This window comes from Erinaceus europaeus, chromosome 10 (assembly GCF_950295315.1).
Source record: "Erinaceus europaeus chromosome 10, mEriEur2.1, whole genome shotgun sequence".
In the NCBI taxonomy this organism is placed as follows: Eukaryota; Metazoa; Chordata; class Mammalia; order Eulipotyphla; family Erinaceidae; genus Erinaceus; species Erinaceus europaeus.
The window spans coordinates 101379427-101402378 of record NC_080171.1 but is presented as its reverse complement, the minus strand read 5'-3'; the positions used below and the strand labels follow the sequence as shown (position 1 = coordinate 101402378).

At 47.1% G+C, this 22952-nt stretch overlaps 1 protein-coding gene across 13 annotated transcripts; it reads right to left on the bottom strand.

The window, feature by feature from the left end:
- Positions 1 to 1642: 1642 nt before the first annotated feature.
- Positions 1643 to 22428, bottom strand: PHYHD1 (phytanoyl-CoA dioxygenase domain containing 1). 13 transcript variants are annotated; one of them, XR_009552120.1, is made up of 11 exons: positions 22207 to 22428; positions 18100 to 18258; positions 12933 to 13008; positions 12744 to 12806; positions 7629 to 7684; positions 7483 to 7545; positions 6907 to 6928; positions 3662 to 3790; positions 3163 to 3279; positions 2068 to 2222; positions 1643 to 1966 (listed from the first exon to the last, which is right to left on the bottom strand). XR_009552120.1 is itself a non-coding variant. In XM_060200375.1 (11 exons), the coding sequence occupies exons 1-11, from the start codon at positions 22237 to 22239 to the stop codon at positions 1921 to 1923; spliced, it is 888 nt and encodes a 295-aa protein (XP_060056358.1). In that variant the 5' UTR covers positions 22240 to 22396; the 3' UTR covers positions 1643 to 1920. The 13 variants fall into 13 exon arrangements, 12 of the variants coding, with proteins under 12 accessions (XP_060056358.1, XP_060056357.1, XP_060056361.1 ...); XM_060200375.1 differs by having other exon boundaries at positions 2068 to 2194; positions 6907 to 6925; positions 22207 to 22396; XM_060200374.1 differs by having other exon boundaries at positions 2068 to 2194; positions 22207 to 22383.
- Positions 22429 to 22952: the final 524 nt, after the last annotated feature.

Sequence of the window (22952 nt, the reverse complement as noted above, 5' to 3'; positions counted from 1 at the left end):
AGTAAAGAGCTCAGTGGATGTGCACTGGATGATGACCATTTCCCCATTAGCAGAAAGACAGTGTAGCAGGTGACCTGAGGCTGGACAAGATTCTCCCCGTTTCTTACCCAATTGTGCAGGGAGGTACGGAGCAAGAAGAGGAAAGAACTTTGGCCTACCAAGGTCAGAAGTCAGATGCTCTAGTGAGCTCCTACCTGCCAATCATAGCCAAGTCCTTTTCCTCAGAGGAAAGTATTGAGACATTCCTGTGGGGCAAAAGAGACTTGACAGATCCCTTCTCTTTGGCTCCCTTCACTGCTTGCCAAAGAAAGCCATGAAATATGGAGAAAGAACATAGGCTTTGCCTCACTCATTTTCTGTGTGGCCTTGGGAAAAAGCTCTATCCTCTAAACTTGGGTGTTCCTGTATGTACACTTGGGTCTGGAAAGCAGGGTCCCAGATCTTATGGCCAATGAGTTCAGGCCGGTCATGAAATGGAGGAGGCTTGGGAAGTGTGAACCAGAGAGCAACATGCCTCAAACGAGGCAGCTCCAGCCCATTGCCCCATAGGAAACTCCTCTAAGAAAGCTTAGAAACCTTGATTATTATGTGAAATCTCCAGATTCTTTTTTTTTAAATATTTATTTATTTATTATTTATTTATTTATTCCCTTTTGTTGCCCTTGTTGTTTTTATTGTTGTAGTTATTATTGTTGTCATTTTTGTTGGATAGGACAGAGAGAAATAGAGAGAGGAGGGGAAGACGGAGAGGAGGAGAGAAAGACAGACACCTGCAGACCTGCTTCACCGCTTGTGAAGCGACACCCCTGCAGGTGGGGAGCCAGGGCTTGAACCAGGATCCTTATGCGGGTCCTTGTGCTTAGCGCCACCTGCGCTTAACCCGCTGCGCTACAGCCCGACTCCCTCCAGATTCTTAAAAGGAAAAAAAGCACAGAAGTCCTGTGGTCCCTGGACATAGCTCAACTTGTTAGAGCACCAGAGCTTGCATGCCAAAGGCTCCAGAAGCTGCAGGTTCAGTTCCTGTCACCACCTTATGCCAGAATCGAGCAGTCCTTTGTTCTTCCCTCTTCCTCTCTCCTCCCATTCTTTCTCATACTAAATAAGTAAATAAACATTTCAAACCAACAAACACGGAAGCCCAGAAAAAACACATCTGCAATCTGGAATGGGCCTATGGTCCCCAGTTTGCAACCTCAGACTCTTACTATTACAGGTTTCAAATCTGGCAGCAGCTCCTGTGGAGGTCGGGACACCTGCCAAGCATGCCCAAGCAGGAGGAACCCGTGCATCTAGTCCCTTGACTACACAAGTGGGGCGTCAGGCCCAGAGAGGAATCACCTAAGCTGAGAAGGCAAGTTGGTCAGAGAGCCATCACCCAACTCTAGGACTCTGGATTCCAGTCCTGGCCTCCCCCACCCCTCAAGCCCGCAAATTGTTAGAAGCACAGGCTTTGGGTCAGGCTGACCACCTCTCTACATAGCTGAAAAGCTGTGTGACATGGCACATAAGTAACCACTAAACAGTACTTAACTGGCATTAAAGTCAGGCCAACTTCACCAGGCAGGACTGGGACACCAGGGGAGATTTACAGAGCTATCACTTTGTGAGAGCAAGACTGCTTGGGGAAAGAAGGCATGGAAGCTGCTTTCAGAAGTTGTTTTTATTCATCTTGCACCATAATAAGAGAAAAGTCAGAAGTTGGTCAGATTCCTGGACTCTGGAACTCCTTCACTGCTGAGAGGCTGCCTCCAGGAGGAAGTTGCATGGGGACTGTGTGGAGACAGAAGCCTTGGGAAATCACTCTCCAGGCTCCTGCTGCCTGTCTGCAGGGTCCTGGGGCACAGACCCCAGCAGGAGGAAAGCTCAAGAGAGAGATGCAACTTGCTGTTGTAGCTGGGCTATCAGGTGAAGCCAGGGCCTTTAGGTGTACAGTGGTGGGAAGGGCAGCTCGGCTGTTGGCTGCAGCCTGCAGAGCATAAAGACTTCCTTGAGATGCCAGGGTCACCACCCAGCTTCTAGCACCTCCACAGGAGACAGTCTGGAGCGTAAATACACCCTGCCACCTACCAGTTATCTGGGCTCCAGGTGGTGCCAGCTGCCTCCATGATGTGGAAAGTGTACGCCTGGCGTGAGTGGTCAGAGAGGTTCTGCTCGCTCTTATGAACCACTTCTCCATGGATTAGGACCAGTGACCCTGATGGGGACATATGCTTTCTCTCTCTCTCTTTTAAGTTGAGAGAGGGACAGAGAGAGGGAGAGGGAGATGGAAGCAGAGCATCCCTTTGGCACATGAAATACTGGGAACCAGACTCAGGACCCCATGCTGGAAAGCCCCAGACTATCTAACATATCTTTTTTTAATATTTATTTATTTATTTCCTTTTGTTGCCCTTGTTTTATTGTTGTAGTTATTATTGTTGTTGATTTTTTTTTTTTAAAGAAAGTATCCCCTTTTGTTGCCCTTGTTGTAGTTGTTGTTATTATTGCTGTCATCGTTGATGGATAGGACATAGAGAAATGGAGACAGGAGGGAAGACAGAGGGGGAGAGAAAGAGAGACACCTGAAGACCTGTTTCACCACCTGTGAAGCAATTCCCCTGCAGGTGGGAAGCCAGGGTCTCGAACCAGGAGCCCGTCCTTGCGCTTTGCACCATGTACACTTAACCCACTACGCTACTGCCTGACTCCCTTTTTTTTTTTTTTTTTTTTTTACCAGAGCACTGTTCAGCTCTGGTTTATGGTGGTGTAGGGATTAAACCTGGGACTTGGGAGCCTCAGACATGAGAGTCTCTTTGCATAACCATTATGCTATTTACCCCCTCCCTCCTTCTACATATATAGAGAAGGAGAGAGAAAGACAAGAGGAGGGACACCTGTAGCATTGTTCCACAACTCATAAAGCTTCCATTCTTCAGGTGGGGATCAGGGATTTGAACCCAGGTCCCTGGGTGCATGGTAATATATACATTCTACATGGCATGCCATGGGCCTGAATTTTCTAAAAGAGCTCGCTAATAGCTGTTGTGTCTTGTACACTTGCTTTCCACTACACAAAGGTTGTGTGAAAGCATCTGAAATATATTACCTCACTCATGTATATTCCCCCACTACACATTTAGGGAAACCAAGGCTCTGAAAAGATACCCTCCACATCCCTCCTACCTCTTGGCACCGGTGCAGGCACAAAGAGGCTGTTATCCCGGATTGGCTCTGACCCCAGAAAGCTAGTGCCTGGCACTGAGCCAGCAGGGTTCCGGACCATCCTTCTGGACACACCACCTGAAGGCCAAGATGGAGACTTGAGTGTTGTTTGTTTGTTTTTAATATATTTTGCAAAGAGACTAATTTATTTATCATTATTATAATTTTAACCAGATCATCACTCAGCTCTGGCTTACAGTGGAGTGGGGGATTGAACCTGGGTCCTGGAGCCCCTATGCTATCTCCCCCTCCTTTCTCAGTGTCTCTTTTCCTAGGTTCCTTTGGTAGGTGAGCAGGGGAAAAAGATGTCCTCACGGGGGTAGATAGCATAATGGTTATGCAAACAGACTGTCATGCCTGAGGCTCCGTCAAGTCCCAGGTTCAGTCCCCAACACCACCATAAGCCAGAGCTGAGCAGTGCTCTGGTTAAAGAGAGAGAGAGAGAGAGAGATGTTCTCACCAGTATGGGATCCAGGGATGAACCAGAGGCAGCCATTCTGGTTCGTGGCATCCTCCAATGCAAGCCACACACCCAGCAGCCGGCCCAGAGGCTCCGTGTATAGGAAGGAGGCATCTTGGTGAGGGGAGACTGCAGCAGGCCCACTTAGCATCAGGCACCTGGTTCACCTTGCCTTGGCCTTGTTTCCCCTCCACAAACCTCCCAACCAACCTTCCCTTGAACAGTTAAAACCCTACTAATGAATGGTGAAAAAGGTCCTGTGTGAGCATGGTTTGAGCATGGCCTCCAGTGCAGTAATGGAAGCTCTGGTGCTACAGTCTTTTTCACTCTTTCTCTGCTTCTCTGTCTCTAGCTGAAAAAATAAATAAATAAAATTAAATCTTAGTGCTGACTGTGGGATAGTGCAGTTCTTACAACATGAGGTCCCGCGGAGGGTAGATAGCATAATGGTTATGCAAAGAGACTCTCGTGCCTGAGGCTCCAAAGTCCCAGGTTCAGTCCCCCGCACCACCATAAGCCAGAGCTGAGCAGTGCTCTGGTTAAAAAAATAAATAAATAAAAACAACATGAGGTCCCCAGTTCAGTCCCTGGCATTATATATGTCAGAGTGGTGCTCTGGTTCATCCCCTCTTCCTTTCTCTCTCCCCCACTTCCACAGTAAATAAATGTTAAAAACAAAAGAAAAGGGAGTCTGGCGGTAGCGCAGTGGGTTAAGCGCACGTGCTGCAAAACACAAGGACCAGCTTAAGGATCCCGGTTTGAGCAGCCGGCTTCCCACCTGCAGGGGAGTCGCTTCACAGGCGGGGAAACAGGTCTGTAGGTGTCTATCTTTCTCTCCCCCTCTCTGTCTTCCCCTCCTCTCTCCATTTCTCTCTGTCCTATCCAACAATGACGACATCAGTAACAACAACAATAAAAGAAAAAAACAAGGGCAACAAAAGGAAATAAATAAGTAAATAAATATAAAAAAAATAATCCTACTGCCTCTTGCCTGAAGACTGCAAAGCATTACTCTCAAAGCTTCAACTTCCTAAACCATATAGTGCCCCCAGTATCATCTACTTTCTGGGGTTTCTGGAAGATTCCATCAGATGACATAGGAACAGCACTTAGAACAGGGCCCATGGGGACTGGAAGACAGCTCACCCACTAGAATGCCCCGAACAACAAACACATAGCAGCATCACATGAAAGGGAAGCTTTGGAGCAGTGCTGTGGTGACTCTCGTTCTCTCTCTTGTCTCTCCCTCTCTGTTTCTCGTCCTCTGTCTTGAAGGAAAAAAATAAAGTTCTGCCAGAAAGGGTGGGATTGTGCAGGTGTGAAGCCCTAGCAAGAAAGAAAAAAAAAAAGTGAGGCTGGGCAATCAAGCCCTAGCACCCCACCTACAGAGTGGAAGCTTCACGAGCAGTGAAACTACAGGTGGATCTTTCCCTCCCCCTGCTCTTTGCTCCTACTGTACTTCCCTGTATCTCTATCAGAAAAAGGAAGAAAGGAAAAAGAAAAAAATGGCCACCAGGAGCTGTCAATCATCATACGGCCAACAAGCTCCAGTGACAGTGCTGGTGGCAAAATAAAAATAAATTCCTGCAGCTGGGGAGATGGCTCTGTGAATAGAGCAGGACTGGTGCATCTATGAGTCCTGAGGTTGATCCTTGGCACTACATGTGCTAAAATGATGTTCTAGTTCTCACTCTGTCATATCTAAATAAATAAATACGGGGGCCAGGCAGTATCGCAGGGAGTTAAGCGCACGTGGTGCAAAGCGCAAGGACCGGTGTAAGGATCCTGGTTCGAGCCCCCAGCTACCCACCTTCAGGGGATTCACTTCACAAGCAGTGAAGCAGGTCTGCAGGTGTCTATCTTTCTCTCCCCTTCTCTGTCTTCCCCTCCTCTCTGCATTTCTCTCTGTCCGATCCAACAACAATGACAGCAATAACAACAATGATAAATAACAAGGCCAACAAAAGGGGAAAAAAAATAGCCTCCAGAATTTGTAGTACAGGCACCAAGCCCCAGCAATAATCCTGGAGACAATAAATAAATAAATACATCTTTAGAGAAAAAAAATAGCTTCCTGTTGCTGGGGAGGTGGCTTAATGGGTAAAGCACATACTTTATAAACCTGAGACTCCTGTGGTCTGGGAGGTGGCACAGTGATAAGACTTTGGACTCTCAAGCATGAGGTCCTGAGTTCAATCCCTGGCAGCACATGTGCCAGAGTGATGTCTGGTTCTTTCTCTCTCCTCCTATCTTCCTTATTTATAAATAGATAAAATCTTAAAAAAAAAACAAAAACATGAGGCTACAAGTCCTATCCCTGTTACTGTCTATGACTGAAGGAGCCCATATCTGTCTCTCATAATATATATATATATATATTTTTTTACCAGAGCACTGCTCAACTCTGGGTTATGGTGATACACAGGATTGAACCTGGGACTTTAGAGCCTCAGGCATGAGGGTCTCTGCATAACCATTATGCTATCTACCCCTGCCCAACTCTATTTATTTTAATCATTTATTTTTAGATCAATGGTGAGAGATAGAGAAGAGAGATGCCAAGCTTTCTCTATGCATGGGCTCCTCTGTGGTAGCCAGGGGCTTGAACCTGGGTCCTCACACATAATAAAGTGTGCACTCTAGGGGCTGGGTGGTGACTGGTTGAGTGCACATGTTACAGTGGGTAAGGACTGGGGTTCAAGCTCCAGGTCCCCATCTGCAAGGGGGGAAGCTTCACAAGTGGAGAAATAGTGCTGCAGGTGGTTCTCCTCCCTCCCTCCCTCCCCACCCCCCTTTCCTCTCAATTTCTCTGTCTCTATCCAAAATAAATAAAGCATAAAATGTGCACTTTTGGGAGTCGGGCGGTAGTGCAGCGGGGAGTTTGGAACCTCAGGGATAATAATCTTTTTACATAATCACTATGCTATCTCCTCAGCCCCATTCTTCATTTTTAATAAAGGCAGAGGGCAATACAGTGGCCACAGCACGACTCCATCCATGGAGCTCCCCCTGCTGTTGTCTGTGGTACATGCATGTGGTGCCTGTGCTCAAACCCAGGGTCTCACACACAGCAGGGCACAAAGCCCAAGCTCTGGGAAACCTCCCAACCTCACTCCAGGAAGAACAGGAGGCAATGTCTCCTCCCACAGGTGTCTTGGTGCCAACTCTTCCCTCCCTCTGCACACCTGACCAACACTCTGCCCCATACCTCCCGCCACAGCCCATTGGGCCTGCCCTCTGCTCACCTTCACCACCAAAATGAGGCTGCTGCAAGAGAAAGGGGGCTCTGGTGAGGCTACAGGAGAGCAGGGGGGATGGACCCCTTGTCTTGTGGGCTACTCTCTTCTATGGCCAGAGGTGCTTGCCTCCAGGGATTCCAGGGTGGTACCCAGCCGTAGAACACCTACTGGGTGCCAGGCCCTGGAGAAAAATTACTCTGCCTACTGGGAGTTCCCAGTCTGAACATGGGCGGAAGTTGGGGGCATTGGGGTTTGGGGGGCAGGTGAAGCTAGGACCAGGATCCCAGAGTAGGTAGAAGAATTCTTTGTGAAGGTGGCAATGAGCTGGGCCTTGAAATCCAGGAATAGAGCTTCAATAGCCAACATAGGGAGGAGGATCAATCCCCTACCCTCCAAGTACCAAAAAAAAAAAAGTGGCAGGTGCCTTAGTCAAAGGAGAGTGGCTTCAGGTGTTTTCCCTGCAACTTGAAAATAGTTCATCAGGGAAGCAACTTTGGGCCCACTGGGAGAAGAGGCATGTGTGAGCACTCTCCTATTTCATAGAGGGTCAGAAGGGAAGGGTCTGGGAGAGCGGGAGCTCACCTTAAAGATGTACATGCTCTGAACCACCACAGGTATCTGGAAGCCCAGGCTTCTGACCAGGCCCTGGAAGAGGGGCAAAGGTCACACACATCCTGCCCCTTCGCATGTGACCCAAGGGCCCGAGACTCACCCATGTCTCTGCTCACCTGCATCTTGGGGGAGTGTGTGATACACTTGAAGACAGGGTCATGGGCGTGCAGAGCTACAAGACAGAGCTGGGCTGAGGGGTCAGTCCCCACCACCATAATGTCCCTCCCATACTTAGCTCCAGGTGCCCAGAATCAGTCTTTATCTCACTCCAACTTTCTCACCTATTACCTGTTTTGTACATATTAAGGTTTGTTTATTTGGTAGTGGTGGTGGTGGTGGTGGTGGTGGTGGTGGTGGTGGTGGTGGTGGTGGTGGTGTGTGTGTGTGTTTTAATATTTATTTATTCCCTTTTGTTGCCCTTGTTGTTTAATTGTTGTAGTCATTGTTATTATTATTGATGTCATCATCATTGTTGTGTAAGACAGAGAGAAATGGAGAAAGGAGGGGAAGACAGAGAGGGGGAGAGAAAGAGAGATACCTGCAGACCTGCTTCACCACCTGTGAAGTGATTCCCCTGCAGGTGGGGAGCCCGGGTCTCGGACCGGGATCCTTACGCTGGTCCTTGAGCTTTGCACCACTTGCGCTTAACCCAGTGCGCTACCGCCCGACTCCCTTGTGTGTGTTTGTTTTACCAGAACACTGCTCATCTCTGGCTTACAGTGCTGACGATTGAACCTGGAACCTCAGAGTCTCAGGCATGAGAATCTGTTGCGTAAACCACTGTACTGTCTTCCTAGCCTAAATTTTTTTTAAAAAATTTTATTATCTTTATTTACTTACTAGATAGACACAGCCAGAAATTCAGAGGGAAAGGGGGTAATAGAGAGGGAGAGAGACAGAGAGACACCTACAGCACTGCTTCACACACTTGTGAAGTTTTCCCCTCGCAGGTGGGAACCAGGGGCTTGAACCTGGGTCCTTGCACACTGTAACATGTGCGCTCAACCAGGTGTGCCACCACCCAGCCCCTAAAATTTTTTTTAAATTTTTATTGATTGATTGATTATTGGATAGAGACAGAAATTGAGAAGGGAGGGGGAGATAGAGAGGGAAAGAGACAGAGACACCTACAACCCTACTCTACTACCACTCGTGAAGCTTTCCCCATGAAGGTGGGGACCAGGGACTTGAACCTGGGTCCTTGAACACTGTAACATGTATGCTTAGCCAGGTGCACCACCAGCTGGCCCCATAAAAAGATTTATTAATGAGAGTGAGCACTAGAGCGTCACTAGTCGATGCTATACTAGGGTTTAAACTCAGGACTTCGTGCTTCAAGTCTGGCACTCTGCTGCTGCACCATCTCCTGGGCTGCCACATTAAGCTTTCTGCTGCTCATAACTGAGTGATTGGCTCCACCTACCCATGAAATCGCTTTGACTTTGCAGCCATCTGGGAAATTCACAACAGCTCTGACCTGAAGGGGTTCGTCACATGGTAGCAACTCCAGTGCTGGCAAGCATTCTGTGACTTGGAGCAGCCGTGTCCTCCAGTAGGTCTGCTTCCTCTTTGTACAGTGGCACTCATGGCAGGACAGACCTTGCCTCTCAGGCTGCCAGAGGACTGGCTGGACTGACACCAGTACAGCCACAGCCCAGAAACTGGCACCAAGTTACTCTCATTATTACTTGCTACTACCATTAGTACAAAAATACAACAAGGGAGCTGGGCAATGGCAGACCAAGTTCAGTGCACATGTTACCATGCAAAAGGACCTGAATTCAAGCCCCCCAGTCCCCACCCATAGAGAGGAAGCTTCACAAGTGGTGAAGCAGTGCTGAAGGTGGCTCTCTTTCTAAGTGATAGGTGCTTGCATGGTTCTTAAGTCTGTACACAACTGTCCCTGGGGTGTGTGTGTGTGTGTGTGTGCAGTTCACTTGGAGAAGTGGAATCATGTAAGCTCTGACACAGCACAATAAATTAAAATAGAATAAAATTAGAGTTGGGTGATATTGCAGAGGGTTAAGTGCACATGGCACGAAGCGGAAGAACCAACATAAGGACCCTGGTTCGAGCGTCCAGCTTCCCACATGCTGCAGGGGAGTCAGTTCACAAGTGGTGAAGCAGGTCTGCAGGTATCTATCTTTCTCACCCCCCTCTGTCTTCCCCTCCTCTCTCTATTTCTCTGTCCTACCCAACAATGACGACATCAATAACAACAATAGTAACTACAACAACAATAAAAAACAATAAGGGCAATGAAAGGGAAAATAAATAAAATATTTAAAAAACTTTTATTTAAAATAGAATAAACTATCTAGAGGCCTAGGGAGGTGGTTCAACAGTACAGTATGTGCCCAGCATACATGAGGGCTTGGGATTCACCCCAGAAGTGAATGATAACAAGAAAGACAGGACTGGCAAAGTAGCTCACATGGATAGTGCACCTGTATTTATCATACCCGAGACCCAGGTTCAAGTCCACCCCCACCAAAGGCTCTTGTGCACTATAAGATATGTGCTTTAGGGAGTCGGGTGGTGGCACAGTGGGTTAAGCGCATGTGGCGCAAAGCGCAGGGACCGCGTAAGGATCCCGGTTTGAGCCCCCGGCTCCCCACCTGCAGGGGAGTCGCTTCACGGGCGGTGAAGCAGGTCTGCAGGTGTCTATCTTTCTATCCCCTCTCTCTCTGTCTTCCCTTCCTCTCTCCATTTCTCTCTGTCCTATCCAACAACAAAGCAACGTCAACAATGGCAATAATAACCACAACAAGGCTGCAACAACTAGGGCAACAAAAAGGGGAAAAAATGGCCTCCAGGAGCGGTGGATTCATGGTGCAGGCACCGAGCCCAGCAATAACCCTGGAGGAAAAAAAAAAAGATATGTGCTTTAATGTGTGCACCACCACTTGGCTTCAATTAAAAAAAATAAGCCCAAAATAAATAAAACATTATTGCAGCCCATGGTTATGAGGTCCCAAGTTTGAGCCTCAACACCACCTGTGCCAGAATGATGCTGTGGTATTCTCTGTCTTCCTCTCTCGCTCACTAATAAATAAATATTTTTTTAAATTTATTATTGGATAGAGACAGAGAGGAATTGAGAGGTGTTGGGGAGACAGAGAGACAGAGAGATACCTGGATCCCTGCTTCACCACTCATGAAGCTTTTCCCTGTAGGTGGGGACTAGGGACTTGAACCTGGGTCCTTGTTCACTGTAATGTGTGTGCTTAACTAGGTGCAACAACAACAACAACAAAAAAAACTAGGTGCAACAATGCCTGGCCCCATAAATAAATCTTTAAAAATACATAAATAGGGGCTGGGTGGTGGCGCACCTGGTTGAGCGCACATGTTACAGTGTGCAAGGAGCCACGTTTGAGCCCCTGGTCACCACCTGAAGAGGGAAAGCTTCACAAGTAGTGAAGCAGTGCTGCAGGTGTCTCTCTGTCTCCTCTCTCTTGTCTTCCCCTTCCTCTCAATTTCTGGCTGTCTTTATCAAATAAAGATTAAAAAAAATACATAAATAGGGTTGGGGAGATAGCTTAATAGTTATGCAACCAACTTTCATGCCTGAGGCTCCAAGGTCCCAGGTTCAATCCCCAGCATCAACATTAACCAGACCTGAGCAGATAAACTCTGGGGTTTATCTTTATCTATCTATCTCCATCTCTCTAAAACTGAATACATAAAATATAAATTAAAAAAAAACCTACATATTGCTTTGCCATGTTATGGAATTCTAGTTCAAGCCTGGCCCCCACTGAATTGAAGGAAGCTTCAGTGCTGTGGTCTCATTCACTCCCTCCCCCTGCCTCTCTGTCTCTATCTTAAAAAAAGAAAAAAAATTAGAGAGTCAGGCAGTAGCACAACAGTTAAGCACACATGGTGCGAAGCACAAGGACCATCGTAAAGATCCTGATTTGAGCCCCCTGGCTCCCCACCTGCAGGGGAGTCGCTTCACAAGTGGTGAAGCAGGTCTGCAGGTGTCTTTCTCTCTCCCTGTCTTCCCCTCCTCTCTCCATTTTTCTCTGTCCTATCTCCCTCTCTATCTCCCCACCCCCTCTCAGTTTCTCTGTCTCTATTCAATAATAAATACTTAAAAAAAAAAAGTGCAACACTTTAAAAAAATTAATAGAAAAAGAGTCTGCTAGGAGCAGAGGAATTACGCAGGTGTAGAGTCACACCAAAATCCCTGACAAAAAATAAAAATAAAAAGCAGCCAATAACTTATAATGCATAATTCTCAAAATAAAAGAGGGCTTCCAAGGATGAGAAGGGGGAGATAGCATGTTTATGCAAAAAAACTTTCATACCTGAGGACCAAAGTCCCAGGTTCAGTCCCCCACAGCACTGTAGCCAGAGCTGAGCAGTGCTTTGGTATGAAAAAGGCTTCCTAGCTGGGTTTTGGGTGTGTATGTGTGTGTGGGGGGTCTCAGAGCTCGAACCATGTCCACATCAAGTTTGGTATTCTTTTGCCTCCAGGGTTACTCCTGGGGCTCGGTGCCCGCACCATGAATCCACTGCTCCTGGAGGCTATTTTTTCCCTTTTGTTGCCCTTGCTTATCATTGTTATTATTTTTGTTGTTGTTATTGCTGTCATTGTTGTTGGATAGGGCAGAGAGAAATGGAGAGAGGAGGGGCAAACGAGAGAAAGAGAGAAAGATAGACATCTGCAGACCTGCTTTACCACAGTGAATCGTCTCCCCCTGCAGGTGGGGAGCCTGGGCTCAAACGGGGATCCTTACACCAGTCCTTGTGTTTTGTGCCATATGGGCTTAACCCGCTGCACTACCTCCCGGCCCAAGTTTGGTATTGTTTAAGGAGGCTCCAGGAAGCTGCTAGGCCCCCAAGAGCCCACAAGGCAGGCAGTAGAGAGTTGAGGGGTTCGCCTGTGCCCACCTATATATATGGACACATATGGGCCCTTTCCCATGCTGCCCTGACAGTGTCATGAGATTAGCATCTTCAGATGCAGCTGAGCTGGACTAGAGCTGGAGCCTACAGTCAAAAATACAATGCTCTTACTGTGGACTGCTCAGGCCTCAGGTTGTTGTTGTTTGTTTGTTTTATCAGAGCATTGATCAGTTCTGGCTTATGGTGGTGTGGGGGACTGAACCCAGGACTTTGGAGCCTCAGGCATCAGAGTCTCTTTGTATAACCATTATGCTGTCTCCCCCAACTCTTCAGGCCTGTTTCCCCATTTTCTCTTTCCCAGACATGTACATGCTTACCATGGCCAATTTTGTTGATGGATTTCTCTGGAGACACCAGGAAATTTCCTGTGGCACAGGGAACTGGTAAAAATAAGACTTCTGGAAGCCAGCCTCCCTTGGGCAGCTGACCCTCTCCAGGTCTGGGTGCAGATTCCCAACCTCAATCTCCCCACCCCCACCCCCAGGAGCAGGGCCCAAGCTCCAAACCTTTCTGGTCAAAAACGCCTTTCTCAAAGAAGAACCGAATCTTGTCTCCACTACTGAGGAAGTAGTCTGTGCTGCCCTATGTGGTGGGAAAGGCAAGGGGTGATTGAAGGGCAAGGGAGTCAGATACTTCCCAACCTGCCACCCTGAGGCCCAGGGTCCCAGCTGGCACTTCTTGTTTGTTTGTTTTAGTACCACCAGGGTTATTTCAGGGTCTTGGTGTTGGCACTGTAAATCCACAACTGCCACTTTTTGCCCGCCCGCCCTTTCTTCCTTTCTTTCTTTCTCTCTTTCTTTCTTTCTTTCTTTCTTTCTTCCTCCCTCTCTTTCTTTCTTTCTATATATTTTATTTATTTTCCCTTTTGTTGCCCTTGCTTTTTATTGTTATTGTAGCTATTATTGTTATTGATGTTGTGGGTTTTCTCTGTGGACTCCTATTTCCTCCCACATCCTCGAGATGGGATGTGTATGTGAGGGTCACTGGTGTATTTCAGCAAATGTGGAGGGCTAAAGCACCACAGAAGGATTATGCAAAAAGACTTTCATGCCTGTGGCCCCAAAGTCCCAGGTTCAGTCCCCATCACTGCCTGAGTTGAGCTGCACTCTGGCAGAACAAAGCACAGCAGACACAGTGGCAGTATCTGTGTGGACACCCTGCAGTGGAAGGGCATCCGGCCTGCCACGAGAGGCTTTAGTCACACACGACCCCAAACTGGAGTAACCTGGATAAATGAGTGCAAATGATTTCTTAATATTAGAAATGGTTGGGAGGGGGTAGATAGCATAATGATTATGCAAAGAGACTCTCATGTCTGAGGCTCCAAAGTCCCAGGTTCAATCCCCCACACCACCATAAAGCAGAGCTAAGCAGTGCTCTAGTCAAAAAAAAAAAAAAGGGAGGGGGTGGGCAGGCGGTAGTGCAGTGGGTTAAGCATGCATGGTGCAAAGCACAGGGACTGAAGTAAGGACCCCAGTTCGAGCCCTGAGCTCCGCACCTGCAGGGGGGATCGCTTCACAGGCGGTGAAGCAGGTCTGCAGGTGTCTGTCTTTCTCTCCCTCCTCGATTTCTCTCTGTTCTATCCAACAACAACAACCGTAATAACAACAACAACAACAATAATAACAACAAATTTAAATAACAAGGGCAACAAAAATAGCCTCCAGGAGCAGTGGATTTCTAGTGCAGTCACTAAGCCCCATCGATAACCCTGGAGGCAAAAAAAAAAAAAAAGCCTCAAAGCTCAACGATAACAAAATAAATCAATTTTAAAAAGAAAGAAAAAGGGAGTCAGGCAATAGCACAGAGGGTTAAGTGCATGTGGGGAAGCGCAAGGGTCGGCTGAAGGATCCAGGTTCGAACCCCCGGCTCCCCACCTGCAGGGGGGGGGTCACTTCACAGGCAGTGAAGCAGGTCTGCAGGTGTCTATCTTTCTCTCCCTCTCTGTCTTCCCCTCCTCTGTCCATTTCTCTCTGTCCTATCTAACAATGATGACATGACATCAATAACAATAACAATAAAAAAACAAAAGGGAAAATAAATAAATTTTTAAAAAAGAAAGAAAGAAATGCTTGAGGATACAAGTTGCAGTAAATTGGTTTTGTTTTCATGGCTCAGAAGATATCACAGTGGATAAAATATTGGACTCTAGGCAGGTCCTAAATTCAAGCCCAGACATCCCCTGTCCTAGAGTGATACTTTGGTTCTCTCTCCCTATTCTCATTAATAAATAAATAGATATTTTAGAAATAAATTGATCTGAGTTGGGGAGATAGCATAATCATTATGCAGAGAAACTTTCATGCTGGAGGCTTTGAGGCCCCAGGTTGAATCCCCAGCACCACCATAAACACAGCTGAGCAGTGCTCTGGTCTCTCTGGGTGTGCATCTTTCTCTCTGTATCTCCCTCATTAAAAGAAATAAACAAACAAACAAAAAGAAATAAAAATAGAATAAAATGAAATAAATTGTGCCGAGATAGCCTGAGGGTGCTTCTTCCCTAGCAAGTGCTCTCTGGGTTGGAGAGAACTCAAGTGGAGCCAACCTAGGCTGCTGCGTGGCAGAGGGATCAGGAGCTAGCGTCGCAGGAGAGAGTCTCTGGGACGAGCCAGAAGGTAATCCCAAGGACAACTGCTCTCGGACGAGCTCTTTTAAAATTTCTAGCTTCTCCCTAGGCAAAGGCAACTCTTCCACCCAGACAGGCTCGTTAGAAAGCCAAAAGTGGCAGTTAGTATTGGGGGTGCTGGTCAGGTCTAATAGTCTCACAGGAGTGAGTGTGGTGCCCTGCAGAGGTGTCTGCAGAGGTGTCTGAGGATATTACTACATCCAGAGATTCCAGTAAAATTGATCTTAGGGTACTGTTTGCTATGTGGGCAACCCAGGTTCAAACCTGACCTGCACTGCATTGAAGGGGGCTTGAACCTGGGTCCTTGTGCACTGTAACATGTGCACTCAACCAGGTGCACCACCACCTTGTCCCTTCTTTTCACTCTTTTTCTCTCTGCCTCTGCATTTCTGTCTCCATATAAAATAGATTGAAATGAAATAAAAGATAATTATTAAAAGATAAAATGAGGGGGCCAGGCGGTAGCACAGCAGGTCAAGAACTGGTGTAAGGATCCCGGGTAGAGCCTCCAGTTCCCCACCTGTAGAGGGTCGCTTCACAAGTGGTGAAGCAGGTCTGCAGGTGTCTATCTTTCTCTCCCCTTTGTCTTTCCCTCCTCCTTCAATTTCTCTCTGTCCTATCCAACAACAATGACAGCAATAACAACAATAACAACAACAATGATAAACAACAAGGGTAACAAAAGGGAAAAAAATGGCCTCCAGGAGCAGTGGATTCATAGTGCAGGCACAGAACCCCAGCAATAGCCCTGGAGGGAAAAAAAATTAAAAATAAATAAATAAATAAATAAATAATAAAATGAGAGGGCTGGGCAGGGGCACACACATTACCATGCTTAAGGACTCAGGTTCAAGCGCTCTGGTTGTTCTCAGTAATGGGGGAAGCCTCAAAGCAATGAAGCAGTGCTATAGGTGTCTCTTTTTTTTTCTCTCTCTCTCTCAAAATCTATCCCTTCCCTCTCAACTTCTCTCTGTCCTATCAAATAAAAGTAGAAAAAAAAAAAAAGAACAAGGAAAATGGTTTTGTTTGAACTTCTTTCATTTAAAACCAGTTTCCAAACACCTTTAGAAGGATGTTAACTGAAGATTTCCTCTAGTTGGGGACCTCAGGGTGGTGCACCCAGTTAAGCCCACACAGCACTAAGCTCAAGAATCCAGGTTTGAGCCCCTGGGCTCCCCACCTGCTGGGGGGACACTTCACAAGTGGTGAAGCAGGGCTGCAGGTATCTGTCTTCCTCTCCCTCTCTCTCTCTCCCTCTCGCCTCTCAATTTCTCTCTGTCCTATCCAATTAAAAAAAAAATGGCTGCCAGGAGCAGTGGATTTGTAGTGCTGGCACTGAGCCCCAGTGATAACCTTGAAGGCAATAACTAACTAAATAACTAAATAAATAGATTTGCTCTAGTTCATAGAGATGAGAAATAAAGGCACTTTTTTTTTTTGTCAAAACCTAGGCCTCACGCATGCAAGATTTCACTGCTCATGTCACTTTCTTATTCATCTAGACAGAGTGATACAAAGAGAGGAGATGGGGCAACATTAGAACTTTCTCTGGTACCATAACAGCTTCCTCAGGGAGCTAGAATCTAGGCTGTGCACAGGGTAACACATACACTCTACCTGGTGAACTATCACTCTGGCTTTTAAAAAAACATTTGTTTATTTCTATTATGAAATGTAGAGAATGAGCGAGAGACCAGAGCACTGCTCATGTCTGGCACATGGTGATGCCTGGAACTGAATCTGGAACCTCTGTGGCCTTAGGCGTGGAACTCTATTTCAAAACTGCTATGCCATCTTACCAGCCCCCTGGCATTTCTCTTGCTCACTCACTCTCTCTCCCCACTCCCTCCCTCCCTTCTTTCCTCCCTCTCTCAATACCTGTTTCATAGTCTTCCACATTAGCAAATGCTGAGTTCTTACTGAGTTAGGCGCTATAACCAAGAGATATACATTACCTGCTCACTGGCCTCTAGAATATTCTTAGAAGGAAGCTTGGGAGACCTAAGATTCAGCTCCTTCACTCCTGGAAGACTTTGAGTAACCATGTTCAGAAGAAACTCATTCAACAACTCCTTTCCCTTAAGTCCTCATTTTCCATTACAAGGCTTCAACCACTGTAATTCCCTTTGTGCCCACCAGATGGCAGGAGCTCCTCAGTGTGAGTTTGAACGGGACTGAACTGTGGCTTTGACTTGAAGCAGACCAGCTCATAAATGCAGAGGGTGTAAGGAAAACTACAGGTCTCAACTTACCTATCACACTGTATTGAATCTGTAAGGTTATGGGGTGGGGGAGAGAAGAGCTCTCATCTCTTCAAGGGGGTGGGAATTACACTGGTGGACCCCTGGGTTCACCTAGTGAGGAAGGACAAGACCCATGGTGGCAGAGAGGTCTAAATTCAAATCCCAGATTTATGAATGACTCAAATGTGGTTCAGTATATGTGAACTGATCAGAAACCCCATCTGCCAGGTGGGGGCAATTATGCCCACCTTACAAAATCACATTGAATCAGCCACCAGGTTCCAGTTGCTACCATGATGCCAATAGGACTTCCCTGGGCAGACGACCCCACCAGTGTGTCTCGGAGCCCCGCTTCCCCAGAGCTCAGCCCCACTAGGGAAAGAGAGAGACAGGTTGGGAGTATGGATCGACCTGTTAACAACCATGTTTAGCGGGGAAACAATTACAGAAGCCAGACCTTCCACCTTCTGCACCCATAATGACCCTGGGTCCATACTCCCAAGAGGGATAAAGAATAGGAGAGCTATCAGGGGAGGGGATGGAATATGGAGTTCTGGTGGTAGGAATTGTGTAGAGTTGTACCCCTCTTATTCTATGGTCTTGTCAGTGTTTCCATTTTATAAATAAAAATTTTTAAAAAATCACAGTGAGGGATGAAGGAAATATACACGTAAGGCTTGGAGTTTGGCATAGGTTCAAATGACTTGTTATCAGAACCAGCCCATGGGCCTTGGGGTCATTCCATCTGGTTGGGGACTGAGCCTCCATCAAAGACCAGTACTCTCACCTGTCCCAGGCACCTACCTGGGCTCGTATCTGCTCCTCCTCCTGGGTAGAAAATTCCGTGCGGCAGTGAGCAGGGACATTCATCTCAGCCACTATCTCGCCAATCCTCTGTCGCATGGCTGCACACTCATCTGCAGACAGGAACCCTTCCAGCACCAGGAATCCATCTTCCTGGAACTGCCAGCAAGAATGAGACTCAAGGCTGGGGAGTGGTGCACCTGGTTGAGCGCACACATTATCACCTACAAGGACTTGGGTTCAAACCCCACTCCCTACCTGCTGGTGGGGGGACCTCCACAAGCTGTGAAACTGTACTGCAGGTCTTTTTATTTATGTATTTATTGGATAAGGACAGAAAGACATTAAGGTGGAAGGAGATAGTAAAGGGGAGAGAGGGAGTCAGGCGGTAGCTTAGCGGGTTAAGCGCACGTGGCACAAAGTGCAAGGACCGGCAGAAGGATACCGGTTCGAGCCCCTGTCTCCCCACCTGCGGGGGGGGGTCACTGTCACAGGTGGTAAAGCAGGTCTGCAGGTGTCTGTCTTTTTCTCCTTCCCTCTGTCTTCCCCTCCCCTCTCCATTTCTCTCTGACCTACACAACAACAATAAAACAACAAGGAAAAAAAGGGGAATAAATAAATAAATATTAAAAAAAAGAAAAAATATTTTTTAAAAGGGGGGAGAGAAAGAGAAAGAAAGAGAGCGAGCTGGAGACCTGCAGCTCTGCTTTACCACTTTCGAAGTTTCCTCCTTGCAGATGGGGACCAGGGGCTTGAGCTGGGGTCCTTGTGTATTTTAATATGTGCATTCAACCAGGCACACCACCACCTGGTCCTTCTATCTCTATCTCTGTCTCTTCATCCTCCTTCAATATCTCTCTGTCCTATCAAATAAAATATAATAATAATAATAGAGTCTCAGGGTCAGGCAAGGACCCAGCTTCAAGCCTTCGGTCCCAACCTATGGGGGAAGCTTCACAAGTAGTGAAGCAATGCTGCAAGTGTCCCTCTGTCTCTTTCCCTCTCTAACTCAATTTATCTCTGTCTCTATCCAAAAATAAATAAATAAAATTATTTAATAAAAAAAGAAGGATGAGACTCAAGCTTTCCTTTGCCTCCAGATATGTCATGAGGTCTCTCCAAAATGTGAAGTTATGGAAGTCAGGTGGTAGTGAAGCAGGTTAAGTGCACGTGGCGCGAAGAACAAGGACCAGCTTAAGGATCTCAGTTTGAGCCCCCGGCTTCCCACCTGCAGGGGGGTCGCTTCACAAGCAGTGAAGCAGGTCTGCAGGTGTCTGTCTTTCTCTCACCCTCTCTGTCTTTCCTTCCTCTCTCCATTTCTCTCTGTCCTATCCAACAACAACAACAATAATGACTACAACAATAAGATGAGGACAACAAAAGGGAATAAGTAAATATTTTTAAAAATGTGAAGTTATGTGAGGGTAGACTAAGTGTCCCGTTCCTTACTCTGTCCCCTACCCTGGGTGTCTGGCACCAAGCGAGGAGTATTCATTCAATATAGGCTGCTTGAATGAAGGAAGGTGTCCCCTCTAATGGGTTTGGGTCACAAGTTCATTCATTTATTCAAGGAAAACTGATCGGGCATCTGCTGTGTCCCAGGCAACCTTAGGAGCAAGAGATATAGTGATAAGCATGCTGGTCCTGAAGCCTTTCCACCAGAACCTCTAGTCCAGAGGAGGGCTGGCGTTAACCGTTAAGCGAATCAGCACACAAGCTGCTGAGCACAGGGCTGGTGGGTGGCAAGTGTGAGGAGGATGGGAGAGACTACAGTGACCTCAGTGGGGAGGAGTGATGGCTACAGGGCAGCAATCTGAGAAGTGACATTTAAAGAGGGGACTGGGCTAGGGAGACAGTGTAGTGGCTATGCAAAAAGACTTTAATCGCTGAGGCTTGAAGTTCCCAGGTTCAAACCCCAGCATCACCAAAAGCCAGAGTTGAATAGTGCTCTAGAAATAAATAAATAAATACATACATAAATAAAATGTTTTGGAATAATGGGATTGGCATGCAAAAAGACATTCCAGACCAAAGAAGCAAGATGTATGAAGTCCCTGTGCTCAGGAGGAATAGGGGAGTGTGAGGCAGAGGGAAGGTGGAGGGGGAAGGGGCCAGGCCAGGCAGGAGCCAGGCCTTATCTTGAATGCAGTGGATAGATACTGGGAGTGAAAGCAGATGGCTCCTTCTGATTTGCCTCCAGTCCTCTAAGTGGGAGGCTACTGAGAGATAAGGAGAGTAAGAATGTCTGCATGTAGGCAGGTAAAATCACTTTTTAGATAGTGTGCTTTGCTATGTGCCTGACTCAGGTTCAAGTCTGCCCCCCACCACACTGATGATTTTGGTACTGTGGTCTCTTTCAATTTCTGCATCTCTGTCACTATTTTAAAAAATGAGAAAAGAGCTGGGAAGATGGAATAATTGTTATGCAAAAGACTGTAATGTCTGAAACTCCAAGGTCCCAGGTTCAATCCCCAACACCACCATTAGCCACAGCTGAGCAGTGTTCTGGTCTCTCTGTATCTTTCTCTCTGTATCACTCTCCCGCTCATTAAAAATAAAGTGAAATATTCGAGAAGAAGGAGGAGGAGGAGGAGAAGGAGGAGAAGGAGAAGAAGAAGAATATCTGCATATTTGCTTACAGAACATTATCAAATTTTATTCTTTTATTTTTAATTATTTATTTTTAAAGATTTGATTACTTATTAATGAGAAAGCTAGGCATAGAGAGAGAGAAAGAACCAGACATCACTCTGGTACATGTACTGCTGGAGATTGAACTCGGTACCTCATGCTTGAAAGTCCAGTGCTTTATCCACTGTGCCATCTCCCAGACAACTTATTATTATTATTATTTTGCCTCCAGGGTTATTGCTAGGGCTCAGTGCCTGCACCACAAATCCACTGCTCCTGGAAGCCATTTTTCCCCCTTTTGTTGCCCTTGTTGTTTTATCGTTGTTGTGGTTATTGATGTCATTATTGTTGGAGTTGCACTGAGTATCAGGGGATGCTCACTGAGCAGTAAGTTGGAAACTAAGTGCTCAACCAAGGAGACGCATTCAACAAAGTATGACTTCTCTCTCTGGAACACAATACAGCTGGTAAAGAGCATAGGGCAGAAAAGATAGAGTGACATGGGTATAGGCTCTTGATATACCATGTAGTAAGTGTTGGGGTGTTTTCCCCCTCTCTGACATTATTTCTCTCTATCAAATAAGGTAGGACAGCCGTGCCTCCTTAAAACACTCAGGAGCGGGACTTTTGCAAGACCAAGGGCTGTTTCTCATAGTCAGTTTTATGTTTCAGCATAGGAATTTATGAATTACTTTTTTTTTTTTTTGCCTCCAGGGTTATTGCTGGGGCTCGAAGAATCCACTGCTCCTGGGGGCTATTTTTTTCCTCTTTTGTTTCCCTTGTTTTATCGTTGTTGTGGTTATTATTGTCAATGATGTCGTTGTTGGATAGGACAGCGAGAAATGGAGAGAGGAAGTGAGGGGAAGAGAAAGATACCTGCAGACCTGCTTCACCACTTGTGAAGTGACCCCCCCCAGCAAGTGGGGTGTCTTGAACCCGGGATCCTTAGGCTGGTCTTTGAGCCACATGCACTTAACCAGCTACCGCCGGACCTCCATGAATTGCTTTTAGTAGTCTCCTGAGCTTGTCTCTGTTTTCGCCTTGCCATAGGAACAAAGGTCACGTGTTTTTAAAAATCTGCAATTTTGTAATCTCCAAGAGTTAGAACGAGTTAGAGCTGAATTCAGGCCCCAGGCTTCAGGGCGGCCCCGCCCCCCCAGTGGCCACACCCTCCAGGACTCTGCCCTCCTCACCTCCCCCCGCAGGGCCTGGGCCAAGGTTCCCGCCCGAACCGAAAGGTAGTGGGGTTGAGAGTCGCAGGCACAGTGCCGCCCCACCCAGGTCCTGTGGTCTAGACACGCCATGCTTGCATGTGCAGAAGTGAGGTTGGAAACTAACCACTCTGAACTAAAATGTCCTTTTCTGGAAAATGGTAAGGGGTAGGGGGCTGAGTTCTGGGAAACTCCTGGGGATCTTGAGACCCCACCCCACCTCATCTCCCAGACCCTCCTGGGGCCCAGCGCTGTGGGATCCTACCTTCTGGAGCTGTGGGGGGCTCAGACAAGCCATGTGAGCGGTGCAGAGTGTAAGGCGGTTTAGGGTGTTCTGGTCAAAGCCCGGAGAGGGGAAAGTTCAAGAGGGGACGTGGAGGGACACTGGGAGGCCCGGCAGGAATTAACCCTTAAGTAGCCAGAGAAAAACCAATCCTGGTGCCTCCCACCCTTCTCGCAGATACACACAGACCAGCCTGGACCCTCTGCAGCCCTGCCACTGCCAGTCTCTGCTCCCTTTCACTTTTGCCTTTGCCCTTGTACCCTGGGTCCATACCCTCAGTTAATCCGGGATTAGCCCTTTCTGATCTTCATACTTCTTACCTGCCCCCTCCCTCCTGACTTCATTCCAGAAACCACTCCAGGCTAGAAACTAACCAGGATGCAAGGAGTGGTGTTGTCAGAGTGGGGGCAGGGGAGGTGGCTGGAAGATAGCTCACTTGGTAGAACACTCACTTTATCATCCCTGAGGACCTAGATTCCAGCCCCTGACCACCACTTGGAAGCATCATGCAAAGGGGAAGCCACAAAGCAGTGCTCTGGGTGTCTGTTCTCTGTCACCCTCTTATAGAAAGAAAGAAAGAAAGAAAGAAAGAAAGAAAGAGAGAGAGAAGAAGGAAGAGCCCATTGAGAGTGATGGAGTCATGCAGGTGTGAACCCCAGAAAAACCCTTGTGGATAAAACAACAACAACAACAACAAAAACTTGTGGGGGAGGGGGGTTTGTAGGACA